The 11,519-nt window shown below is 44.0% G+C and overlaps 1 protein-coding gene across 1 annotated transcript; it reads right to left on the bottom strand.

The window, feature by feature from the left end:
• Positions 1–7,039: 7,039 nt before the first annotated feature.
• Positions 7,040–11,215, bottom strand: LOC122700840 (thymic stromal lymphopoietin). Its single transcript, XM_043913863.1, has 3 exons — positions 11,113–11,215; positions 9,163–9,974; positions 7,040–7,196 (listed from the first exon to the last, which is right to left on the bottom strand). Exons 1-3 carry the CDS (start codon positions 11,213–11,215, stop codon positions 7,080–7,082), a joined length of 1,032 nt encoding a protein of 343 aa, XP_043769798.1. The 3' UTR covers positions 7,040–7,079.
• Between the last annotated feature and the right edge of the window lie 304 nt (positions 11,216–11,519).

Here is an 11,519-nt window from a genome sequence, read left to right as displayed (position 1 = left end):
TCGCCCTTCACTAATAGAAGCTCCCCCCACTTTCAAGAGCTGTCTTAATTAATAAATATATTGGTGATAGTGTTCTGCACTCTCAACATCTTCCATTTTAACCCTGATTAGATGCCTGAAGGACTTACCATGGGAATTTTCAGAGGCCTCTCAGCCGTCCCAGGTTCTGCCTCGCTGTCGTTTCACTTTTGCTCCTGCGGTCTTTCACTCCAGCCCCACGTTGGACGCCAGTTGTTGCCCTAGTGGTCCAGGAGAGATGAGAAGGAAGGCAGAGCATGAAACCTGGCGCGAAGGGCCAGGGCGCTGCAGCCTCTGCTGGACTGAGGCGCAGAGTCCGCTCTGAGTCCAGCTTTTATTCCTGACTGCAGACTACAAGACTTCCGCAGATCTTATCTTTCTCAAGACACGTGCTGTATTAATCACCTACTCCTAAGTGTCGTGGACTTCACGGACGTGGTCCCGATCTCCTTGTGTTTGCCCAGGCTGTCCCTTCTGATCTGGTCTGGGGAACAATCAGAGGGTGCACAGGCAGCGCTCACGCCTGGCGCCCACCGGCTGCTCCACGGCCCAGGCTTCCCTGACCCCAGGCATACTCCCTTCTGGGTCTGGCTTTGGGGTCTGTAACAAGGAGATTATTCTTAAGAAAAACATGAAAGATAATCATTAACGTGAGTTCTTAATATATGCTGTGTTTCCAGGTGCTATTTCTGTGGGGTTTCTCAAGGCTGTGACAGTACGTCATTAGGAATCCTCACTACATACGTATATTAGGCATTTGCAATTGTTTTACAGCTCACTGATGGGCTTTTCATTTCTAATCATTTTTTTCTCTGTGTGTTTAACTTTGGATACTCTGTATTGGTATGTTTTCAAGTTGACTGATCTTTTCTTCTGCAATATCTAATCTATTAACGCTGTCACTGTATTTTTCATTTCATATATTGCAGCTTTCATCTCTAGAAATTGAACTTGGGTCTTGTTTATATCTTCATCATTTCTATTTAACTTTTTGGACCTATTGAAAACAGTTACCCCCAAAAAATTGCTTTAATGTCCTTGCCTGCTAATTTTAACTTCTATGTTAGTTTTGTTTAAGTTTCATTTTTTCTTCTCATCATGGATAGTATTTCCCTAGTTCCTCATGTCTGATAATCTTAAATTGCATGCCAAACATTGTGATTTTTGCCTTGTTGGATATTTTTTATTCCTATAAATATTCTTGAGGTTTGTCACAGAGTGCACCTAAAATACTGGGGCACTGTTTGATCTTTTCAAGTCTTGCTTTTAAGATTTGTTAGGTGGGATCACTGCAGCAATTAGACTTGGGCTAATGATTTTCCATTCCTGAGATGAGACTCTTCTGAGCACCCAACCCAATGCCTACTGAATTGAGGTTTTTCTGTATAGCTGGTGGGGACAGAAATCTTCCTGACCCTGAGAACCGGCCACTGTCCTCTAATTTCTCAGCAGTCTCTTTCCCTGGTCTTGGACAGGTTCCTTGCAGCATCCCTGAGAACATATGTACTGGTCAGGGATCTGCTGAACTCTCTAGGGAGGCCCTCTGTAGCTCTGCGGTTTCTTTCTCTGTCTACCTCTCTGTCCTGTGAGCTCCAGCCCGTGGTCTGCCTGGACTCTCAGCCTGTTTCTTCAACTCAGGAAGCCTGCTTGCTCTGCCTCAGTGCCCTGCGTGGGCCACCATCAGGAAACTCAAGCCAGTAAGCTGGGTAACTGGTAACAAACTTCATTTGTTTCCCTTTTCAGCATTACTGTCCTTTGTCACTAAAAGGCCAGTATTTTGAAAACCACTATTCCATGTATTTTGCATGTGTTTTTTTCCTTGGAGTGAGTGTGTGTGTGTGTGTGTGTGTGTGTGTGTGTTTGGGGTTGGGGGAAGTTGTTCCAGGGAGGAGGTTAAATCCAGACAGTGTTACTCCATCTTGATGCTGCTGCTGCTAAGTCGCTTCAGTCATGTCCGACTCTGTGCTACCCCATAGATGGCAGCCCACCAGGCTCCCCCGTCCCTGGGATTCTCCAGGCAAGAACACTGGAGTGGGTTGCCATTTCCTTCTCCAACGCATGAAAGTGAAAAGTGAAAGTGAAGTCGCTCAGTTGTGTCCGACTCTTAGCGATCCCACGGACTGCAGCCTACCAGGGTCCTCCATCCATGGGATTTTCCAGGCAAGAGTACTGGAGTGGGTTACCATTGCCTTCTCCATCTTAGCTGGAACAAAAATCTCCAATCAAAAATTTTAAGGACAAAATTGCTAAGCTGTCAGCAATTGTGTGATAAAGTTTTCAACGTTATTTCCACTGCTGCAAAGCAGTCTTAGACAGAAGATAAAATAAAAAACACCAGAAACAGGCATTTAAATAGCTAAATTTACAATATTTTTCTTATAATTTACATGGTCTTTTATTTATTATGTACTTTATAATTCTTTTAATAGTTCTTTAATGTAGGAAACATCATCCTTATTTTAGAAGTGTCAAATCTGGATTCAAGAAAGCTAATTAGCTATTATCCTCATGTATAAGCCAGTATCCTTATGTTTAGGCATAAATAATTTTACATAATAGCAATCAGTGAAACTTAATTAGTTGGTATTCTGTTAACACTGGGTGTCAAAAGCATAGATGTAATAAAAAATTACAATGCCAGCCAGGAGATGGTCTCAGAGCTAAAGCTATAATGAAAACATGTGAAATAAGTTAATATTGAGTTGGAGAAGGAAATGGTAACCCACTCCAGTATTCTTGCCTGGGAAAACCCATGAACAGGGGAGCCTGGTGGCTATTGTCCATGGGGTTGCAAAGAGTTGGACATGACCTAGTATTTAAACAACAAATATTGGGTTGGCTCAAAAGTTTGTTCAGATTTTTCTGTAAGATCTTATGGAAAAACCCAAACGAACTTTTTGACCAAGTCATAACTTTTAAATAAAGGAAAGGAACAGTAAAAAACTCAGATCAGCTCAATATAATTATTTTTAAAAATATTTGGTTTGTAAGATTTAGAAAGGAATATAATTGAGACATTAAAAAACTTGAAACATTTTTTTAGATAAGTTTATTTGATTTTCAGATTGGAGGAAGATATAGACTTAATATGCTTTGACCTCAGTAGAGCATTTGAGAAATTTCCCCTGACCTTTATGTTAATATGGACATATTGAGAAAACCGGAGATTCAGTTCTGAGAGATTAAAGGAATTTCTTTAAAACAAAGAACATGGACAAATGACTTTTCTGCCTATTGAGATGCCTGTTTTGAAGATCAACAAATCTTCTTCTTGTCCTGATCAATATTTTTTCAATAACTTGAATTAAGCCACAGAAATCCTATGAGGGAGAGTTAAAATATATAATAGAATCAAGATTCAGAGTCTCAAGATCTCAGTATACTTGGTGTGACCAAAAAATCAACAAATGCTTGAAAGAAATAAATTAAATACTTTTCAGGTTAAAATTATACAAATAATGTAGAAATATAAAAACAGAAAACGTAACAATACAATGACAGTACTAGAACTAAACATGCTCTCTCTTCCTCAAATTTTTCCCTCTACCACACATAGTAATAGATAAGAGAGATATATAAAATAAAGATTGAGAGTAAAATAGTGGACATTTGTAACTTGGAAGCAAAATAAATCATAAAGATAAATATCTCATATGAATCTTTAGGTATTACATAAAGTGTATTAACAATTAGAAAGCAAAACTTTAAGGATACAGGATAATAAAGAACTATAACAGGAGTAGACTTTAATTTAGCTTTTTCAGCCTCTGACTGAAGAAAAGTAAGAATATTGGTAATTAACATAGGTAGCCTCAAAGGGTATATATCCAACTATATGCTTAAATCAGAATTTGCTACTTTCTCCCCATTGATTATAGAATATTTAGGACTTCTCTCATGGTCCAGATGGTAAAGAATCCATCTGCAATGCAGGAGACCTGGGTTTGATCCCTGGGTCAGGAAGATCCCCTGGAGAAGGGAATGGCAGTCCACTCCAGTATTCTTGTCTGGAGAATCCCATGGATAGAGGAGCCTGGAGGACAACAGTTCATGGGATCTCAAAGAGTTGGACAGTATGTGAACTGTGAACTTGCAGATGTTCAAGTTGGATTTAGAAAAGGCAGCGGAACTGGAGATCAAATTGCCAACATCCGCTGGGTCGTCAAAAAAGCAAGAGAGTTCCAGAAAAACATTTACTTCTGCTTTACTGACTATGCCAAAGCCTTTGACTGTGTGGATCACAACAAACTCTATAAAATTCTTCAAGAGATGAGAATATCAGACCACCTGACCTGCCTCCTGAGAAATCTGTATGCAGGTCAAGAAGCAACAATTAGAACTGAACATGGAACAACAGACTGGTTCTAAATCAGGAAAGGAGTACATCAAGGCTGTATATTGTCACCCTGCTTATTTAACTTATAGGCAGAGTACATCATGAGAAATGCTGGACTGGATGAAGCAGAAGCTGGAATTGAGATTGCCAAGAGAAATATCAATAACCTCAGATATGCAGATGACACCACCCTTATGGCAGAAAGCAAAGAAAAACTAAAGAGCCTCTTGATGAAAGTGAAAGAGGAGAGTGAAAACATTGGCTTAAAACTCAACATTCAGAAAACTAAGATTGTGGCATCTGGTCCCATCACTTCATGACAAATAGATGGGGAAACAGTGGAAGGCTTTATTTTTGGGGGCTCCAAAATCACTGCAGATGGTTGACTGCAGCCATGAAATTAAAAGATGCTTGCTCCTTGGAAGAAAAGCTATGACCAACCTAGACAGCTTACTAAGAAGCAGAGACATTACTTTGCCAACAAAGGTCCATCTAGTCAAAGCTATGGTTTTTCCAGTAGTCATGTATGGATGTGAGAGCTGGACTATAAAGAAAACTGAATGCCAAAGAATTGATGGTTTTGAACTGTGGTGTTGGAGAAGACTCTTGAGAGTCCCTTGGACTGTGAGGAGATCCAACCAGTCCATCCTAAAGGAAATCAGTCCTGAATATTCATTGGAAGGACTGATGCTGAACCTGACACTCCAGTACTTTGGCGACCTGATGTGAAGAACTGACTCATTAGAAAAGACCCTGATACTGGGAAAGATTGAGGGCAGGAGGAGAAGTGGAAGATAGAGGATGAGATGGTTGGATGGTATCACCGACTTAGTAGACATGAGTTTGAGTAAACTCCAGGAGTTGGTGATGGACAGGGAGGCCTGGCGTGCTGCAGTCCTTGGGGTCGCCAAGAGTTGTACATTACTGAGCAACTGAACTGAGCTGAGCAACTAAGCATGAACATGACAGGACATTTATAAAACTGACCACGTATTAGTCCACCAAAAAACTGCAATACATTTCAGAAAGGAGAAATGTATAATCCTATTTTTTTAATTTGGAAAAGTTACTAGCATTATATGGTTAATAGAGTTTTATTAATCTAAAAGTTATAGATTTATATGAGAAAATCTTGCTCATTAATTTTACTTGATAGTAATATAAACAATTATCTTCATACTAAAACTCCAATGGGATATATAGAAGAAGGACACATAGTTCCTCTAATAATGGCACTTAAGGTCCTGGGCCAGGTCCTTAGAGAAAAGTTTTGGGAAAGAAGTTGTGTCCCGATTTCCCTCAGGGCAGAGGAGACTGCCTCTCCAGCTACATCTGACCTTCTCTGGGTAGAGTGGTGTCCTCTTTACATTGTATCCCCAGTACTTGGCTGAAGGCCTGGCACATAGTAGTTGCTTTGTAAATGCTAACTGGATGCATAACATAAGCTTCTTTTCACCTCTTGGCGGGTAAGGTGGACTTAGGAAACCTGGCCTTCCCCTCTTCTGTCATTCCTCAGCACCAGCCTGCTGGGCAGTGGCCAGGGGATAATTTCTACTCACAGGAAAAACTGATGTGTTCCTGCCCGGTGCTGTGACCTGGGCTGCATGGCTCAGGCGGCCCCTCCCACTGACATCCAGAGCATTCTAGTGGACGGGGAGTCAGAGGGTGCCTGCAGGTCTAGCGTGCAGCAGGCGTTCAAGACTAGGAGAATGGATTTGACATCCTTGTTTACCTTTGCCTCCTTTGTTTCTCTCAGGTGTGGGGAGGTTCAACAAGGGAAAGAAGGAAGGACTAGAGACATAATTTAAGAGAAAGGATGATGGGAAAGCATCCTGAAGTCACCTATTCCCAAATATTCTCTCTATAGGCAGAGCCAACAGGCACAGTGCAGAAGGGGAGGGGAAAGAACTGAAGAAAAGTGATGCCCCTCCGAAAAGTATGTATGTGCAAACTGCCTACTACATTAAAAAGATCACTCACAAGAAATTAATTTGAAAATTTTTTATTAAGAAAAAATAGTGTTGATAACAAAGCAATATGTACATTTTAAAAACTGCTTACAAAATAAATTATGTTCCATAAATTTTAAAATATATATATTTTAGCTCTAACAAAGGAACGTCTTCAGGATAGGCTTGCATATATCACTCTTGTCTGTTAGATAATTTTTTAAATTTGGCTTAAAATATTTTCACAATGCTTTGCTTGGAAATTATTTCATGTTGTTTCATTATATGTACACTCCTTTTGTTTTCATTTTCCTTTGCAAATTTTGGTGTGAAAACACAAGTGTCTGTACTCATGGAAGAAATATCTGCCTTTTAAACAGAGGTTTACACGCTATCAAGTTCAACATTTTTATCTCCCAAGGGAAAAAGTGCTCCTTCTACTATACTTTTAGATTCTTTCCTTGAGTAGGGTTTATATAGTTCCAGCTGAGAATTACTGCCACAAAGCCAGTGGCTCAGGCATTAATGCTTAAAAAAAGAAAAAAAGCCTCCTGTGACATTTGAGGGCTAATACTTTCCCCACATTATACACTTACATTAAACAACAGATGCTTACAAAAATAAGCTAAGAAACCCTCTGAAATGAAAACAAACAAACAAAGAAAACATTGGTGGTCTCTTAAAAGTCACAGTTACAGTTAATGTTCCATCTACCTAATAAAAATGATTTGCTTTCTTGCTGTGAAATGTGACTTTACTGAAGGTTCATTTTGTTTTTACGAAATGCGACTGAGACGCTGCCACAGTTGTTTCAAGGATATGACTTGTTCCAGGCACTCATTTGCTTTGATTTGTCTTTTCCTTATTTTCTTCATTGTCTGGGTATTATTGATCTGTGGAATAGGAGAAGCAACAGTCAAAATTAATCATCACTATCTTTGGCTGATAATTTTGTCTTCTTTATGCAAACCTATCTCTCAATGTGTCACCCAAGACACCCACACAGCTCCTACCTGCTTTCTCCAGAGGAATGCCCTCCCATCTCTCCACCCACAGACTTCAAGGCCAAGCCCCGCCTCCTTCGCAAGGCCTCTGCTAATTGCTCAGACATCTCTTTTGGAAATTCTTCTAGCACTTCAGAGTGTTTATCACTTAAGTGGTTCTCACTTACAGCTGTTATTATTACATCATGGGTATTCCCCATAGCACTGAGCACAAAGTCTTATACATAAGAAACTGAATATTTATTAAATAGATGAAGAGCTGACGATTTCATAATCTCCCTGACAAGATCCTAAGTTCTTCAAGAAAGAGTTATCTTATACTTCTTTATAGATATAATTCAGTAGACCTATTATTTGTTCTGAGTGCTCCCAGCCTCTGTCCCTCCCAACCTCTAAGATGTACCACAGACACCTGAAGGCTTATTCTGAAGAGGAGTCTGTCAAAAAAAAAAAAAAAGATTGCAATCATCTTCTGGTGTATTCCTTCACCTGAATTACTCTTGAGTAGAGACTGACTGGGCCTCCTAAACACACAGTATTCAGATCAATATAGTTCACCAGGTTATTAAGCAAAGAGCTTACCATCTACCATCTGCTAAATCACTGATTTTAGGCTGCCTTTGGGCTTGAGAGAGGGCTAAAATAAATCACTCCAATCTTCCCCTTTTTCACATGCTGTCTAAACTTATCTAGAGTGTCCTCTATGCTCTCACAGTGATGAAGACCATTGTGGTCATCTGTAGATTTGCCAGAGTCTCCTTAACAGGAGATACACAGCCAAACAGGTTTTCATATGGCTGCCTGGTACTGAATAGCCAACTATAAAGCTCATTCCAGAACCCTGTGGCTTCAATCCCTAAAAACTGACAGCCTTAGTCACCCATTCGGCATACAGACTGATAAAGTCCATCCGTGAACAGACCAAAATCATACAAATCTGCACTGTCTCTTTTTGTTTTTTCAGAGTTTGTCATTAGGAAGATAAATTCCCTGCTTTACTTGCCCGCTGAAATAAATATTTAGAACTTGTTACACACTACGAACTGTTCCAAGTGCTTTTACATATATTGACTCATCTTATCCTTGCAAACATCCTGTATGGAACTTGACTCTATGATCCTCATTTTGCAGATGAAGCCAAGCACACAGAGACCAGGTAATTTATCTGCGTTTTCACAGAAGTTACGAGGCTGGGATTCAAAGTCAGGCAAGACTGTCCCTAGACTTCCTGTCCCCAGTTCTGCACTGCTGTTTCCATATTTAAAGTTATACATTCATTCAAATGCATGTAGCTGCATATACAAAAGATTCAAAAGAGACAGCAACTATGCAAACAATTACACAAATATGGGGTGGAGATTTAACGGATAATGTAACATTTAAGGAAATAAGTACACAATTATTAAATGATAAACCCAAGGCTCGCTGCTCACCCTTTGGAATGGATACGAATCTCATAAGGAGCCCACAGGCAGGGATTGTAATTTTGAAGGAGCAGGTTTCAGGGTCCCTGGAGATTAGCTTTTAAGCAACCTCCTCCCCATGCTCGAGAAGCCAGGACCCTCACTGACCACACTTTGGGGGCGGACCTAAGGTCCAGAGCGCACTCCTGCCCAAAGCGTCAGAGCCCCAGAAGAGGTCGGGGCCAGGGTGGGACTCGGCGGCCTGCGGATCTCCGCTGCTCCTTCCCTCCGAAGACAGAGCCCCGGTACAGGCTCTGCGAGGGGCCACGGGGGTCGGGGCTCGCCGGGACAAGCCCCCCGCTCACCCGCCCGGCGGCATCCCGAGGGGTGACTGGGGCGCCCCGCTCACCCCCCCGGAGGACCCTGAGGGGTGACTGGGGCGCCCCGCTCACCTGTGCCCCGCGGTAGCCCGGGCACGCGGCGGCGAGCGTGGCGCGGGTTTTCACGGCGAACGGCTCGTGGGCGAGCGCGGCGCAGCCCGGGCGCCACTCGAAGGTCAGGTTCTGGATTTTGCTGAGGCAGTCGGGCTGCGCGCAGGCGGCCCGGGTCACGCGGGGAGAAAACGCCCGGGAGAGAGAGAGGGAGGGAGGGGGGGAGGGGAGAAAGGGAGACGGAGAGGGAGAGTGAGTGAGTGAGGGGGAGAGGAGAGAGAGCGAGCCGACGAGGCCGGGCGGGGCCGGGCGCTCCTCCTGAGGCGCGGGCCGGGGTCGCGGGGGGCGCTCATGGGGGAGGTCCGCGCGGCCCGAGGGGCAGCAAAGACTGTGATGGCCGGGGCTGCCCTGACGACGGCCCGGGGAGGCTCTGACGTCTCGGACCCGCCTCTTGAGGGCCAGGCGGAGGCCCTCCGGGTGGCGGGGGGCGCTCGGGGGGTCCGCGCGGCCCGCGGCCCGAGGGGCAGCGCTGACCGGGCGCCGCGGACGGAGCGGCGTCCGCCCCAGCGGCCCTGAGGGCACCCCCGGCCCGTCTCGAGCCCGCCTCCCGCGGGCCGTGGGCGGAGCCGCTCCCGGAGTCCTGCTCAAATAGAACGCACTGCCACCCTGACGCGACGGGAGCGGCTTCGCGGGCCGGGCGCCGCGCGGGTCCCCCCGCCCGGCCAGTGTCTCCTGGGGACCCTGCCGCCGCCCGCGCTCCGGGCCCCTCAGGGTCCCCGCCTCCTCGGGGCGCCCGGCGTCCCCGCGGCCCGCAGCTTCAGCCGCTGCCTCACCTGGTCTTCACAGTAGACGATATGGTCAAAGTCGATGGCTCTCATCTGGAAGAGAGAAAGGGAGCAGACGACAAAGAGTGGGGATCAATTCACAGGAGCGAAGTCAGCGCCGGCCTCCCTCTCTCTGCGGCTCCCAGGCTCTGGGATGCTCGGAGAGCAGCTTCCCCTGAGACACTTGTTTCCTGTGCCTGTTTCTGCCTTTGACCAGTAGTGAATCACTGGAGTTCTCAGACACTGCCTGCTGGCGTTGGAAACTGGGTATCAAATGATCCTGCCCTAGAGCGACATCCTCCTTCCCCGCCAAAGTGGACACTACGTGGGGCCACTCGTGTGACAGTAATGCTGTTTTTCCAATGCCCACATCTGCCCTGTAGCCGTTCATCCGCTGCACACATACATGCTCTGTCCAGAAATTAGAACCATCAGGAAAATGATCCACTGTATATTAAAAAAATCTAAAGTGCCCTTATCCCACAAGGGCATCCCAAAGCATCTAGAATACTAGAAAGACTTGATGTGCCCATTCTCCCAGGCTATCCTCACTGGATAGGGTTTCACCCGCCAGAATCCCCTGTTTATCTTTTTCAAGACCTTAGTCACTGTCTTTTTGTTTTGTTTTTTAATTGCATCAGTGAACAGGATCTGGCAGAGAACAGACAAGCTTGATAGATACCATGAGTTACTTATCAATGTCTGCTCCTTGCCAGTATCTGCATATGTGATTGAATTAGTACGCCAATTTCTGGGTGGTCATTTTAGAAGGTCATATATTTCAATATCACTTGTAATTTTTTTTTTTTTTTGGCAAAATGCTGGGCCATGATTTTTTCCAAATTATTTTTCTTTCCTTAAAAGTTAAATTGTAGTGTGTGTGCCTACTCTTACTACAAAAACGCATTTTTAAAACGTTTCTTCACTTACCCCTTTTGTATAGTTATTCAGTTCTTGATAAATGATGTTCCGGTAGCTCTCTTTAATCTTCTTAAAATCACAGTCAGCAAAATTGTAGGTTAGCACGAGCCCTACCAGTTGCAAGATGAAGATCTTCCTGAAAAGATCTGAACGATAATGAGGTATTAGGCATTGTACTTGGAAACCCACTCCCACCCCAGTTTCACACTAAACTGTCTCCACCAACAATGGCTTGCTTCTAGAGTAGCGGCAGGGCCTGTCCCAGGGGCAGGTGCCAGGCAGCAGTCTGCCTCCCATTCACAGCGCCCATGAGGCCCATATTCACCCATTGTTGCCTTAAGTTGGAGTCTCCCTGATGCTCCAAAGCTTTCTGGCTCCACATATATAACACCTACACGCCTACGGGCTCTTTTCTCCTAGGCCAATGATTTTCCTTGATGTCATTCTCTTCCTTTATAGAATTCTAAATTGATGACCTGAAAAAAAAAATAGCACTATCCAAATCTATGGAATTTTAACATTAGTAAAATTATCAGGAATTTCCCTCACCTTCCTCCTTTTGTCTTTGCCCTTTGATATGTGCCTGAGTGTGCCTTTAGAAAGAGACCATCACATCTTTCCTCTACAGGACTG

The sequence above is a fragment of the Cervus elaphus genome, chromosome 9 (genome assembly GCF_910594005.1).
Source record: "Cervus elaphus chromosome 9, mCerEla1.1, whole genome shotgun sequence".
Taxonomy (NCBI): Eukaryota; Metazoa; Chordata; class Mammalia; order Artiodactyla; family Cervidae; genus Cervus; species Cervus elaphus.
The sequence above is the reverse complement of the archived record's forward strand: the minus strand, read 5'-3'. Positions and strand labels throughout refer to the sequence as shown.

What these genes read in the sequence shown, in the direction of transcription:
- LOC122700840 (XM_043913863.1), bottom strand. Translation starts at nt 11,215, where the DNA reads ATGGGTGAATATGGGCCTCATGGGCGCTGTGAATGGGAGGCAGACTGC. An exon ending in TACTCTAGAAGCAAGCCATT is followed by an intron (nt 9,975 to 11,112) that starts GTTGGTGGAGAC and finishes TGTGAAGACCAG; the next exon opens with GTGAGGCAGCGGCTGAAGCT. An exon ending in CGGGCTACCGCGGGGCACAG is followed by an intron (nt 7,197 to 9,162) that starts GTGAGCGGGGCG and finishes CCTATTCCACAG; the next exon opens with ATCAATAATACCCAGACAAT.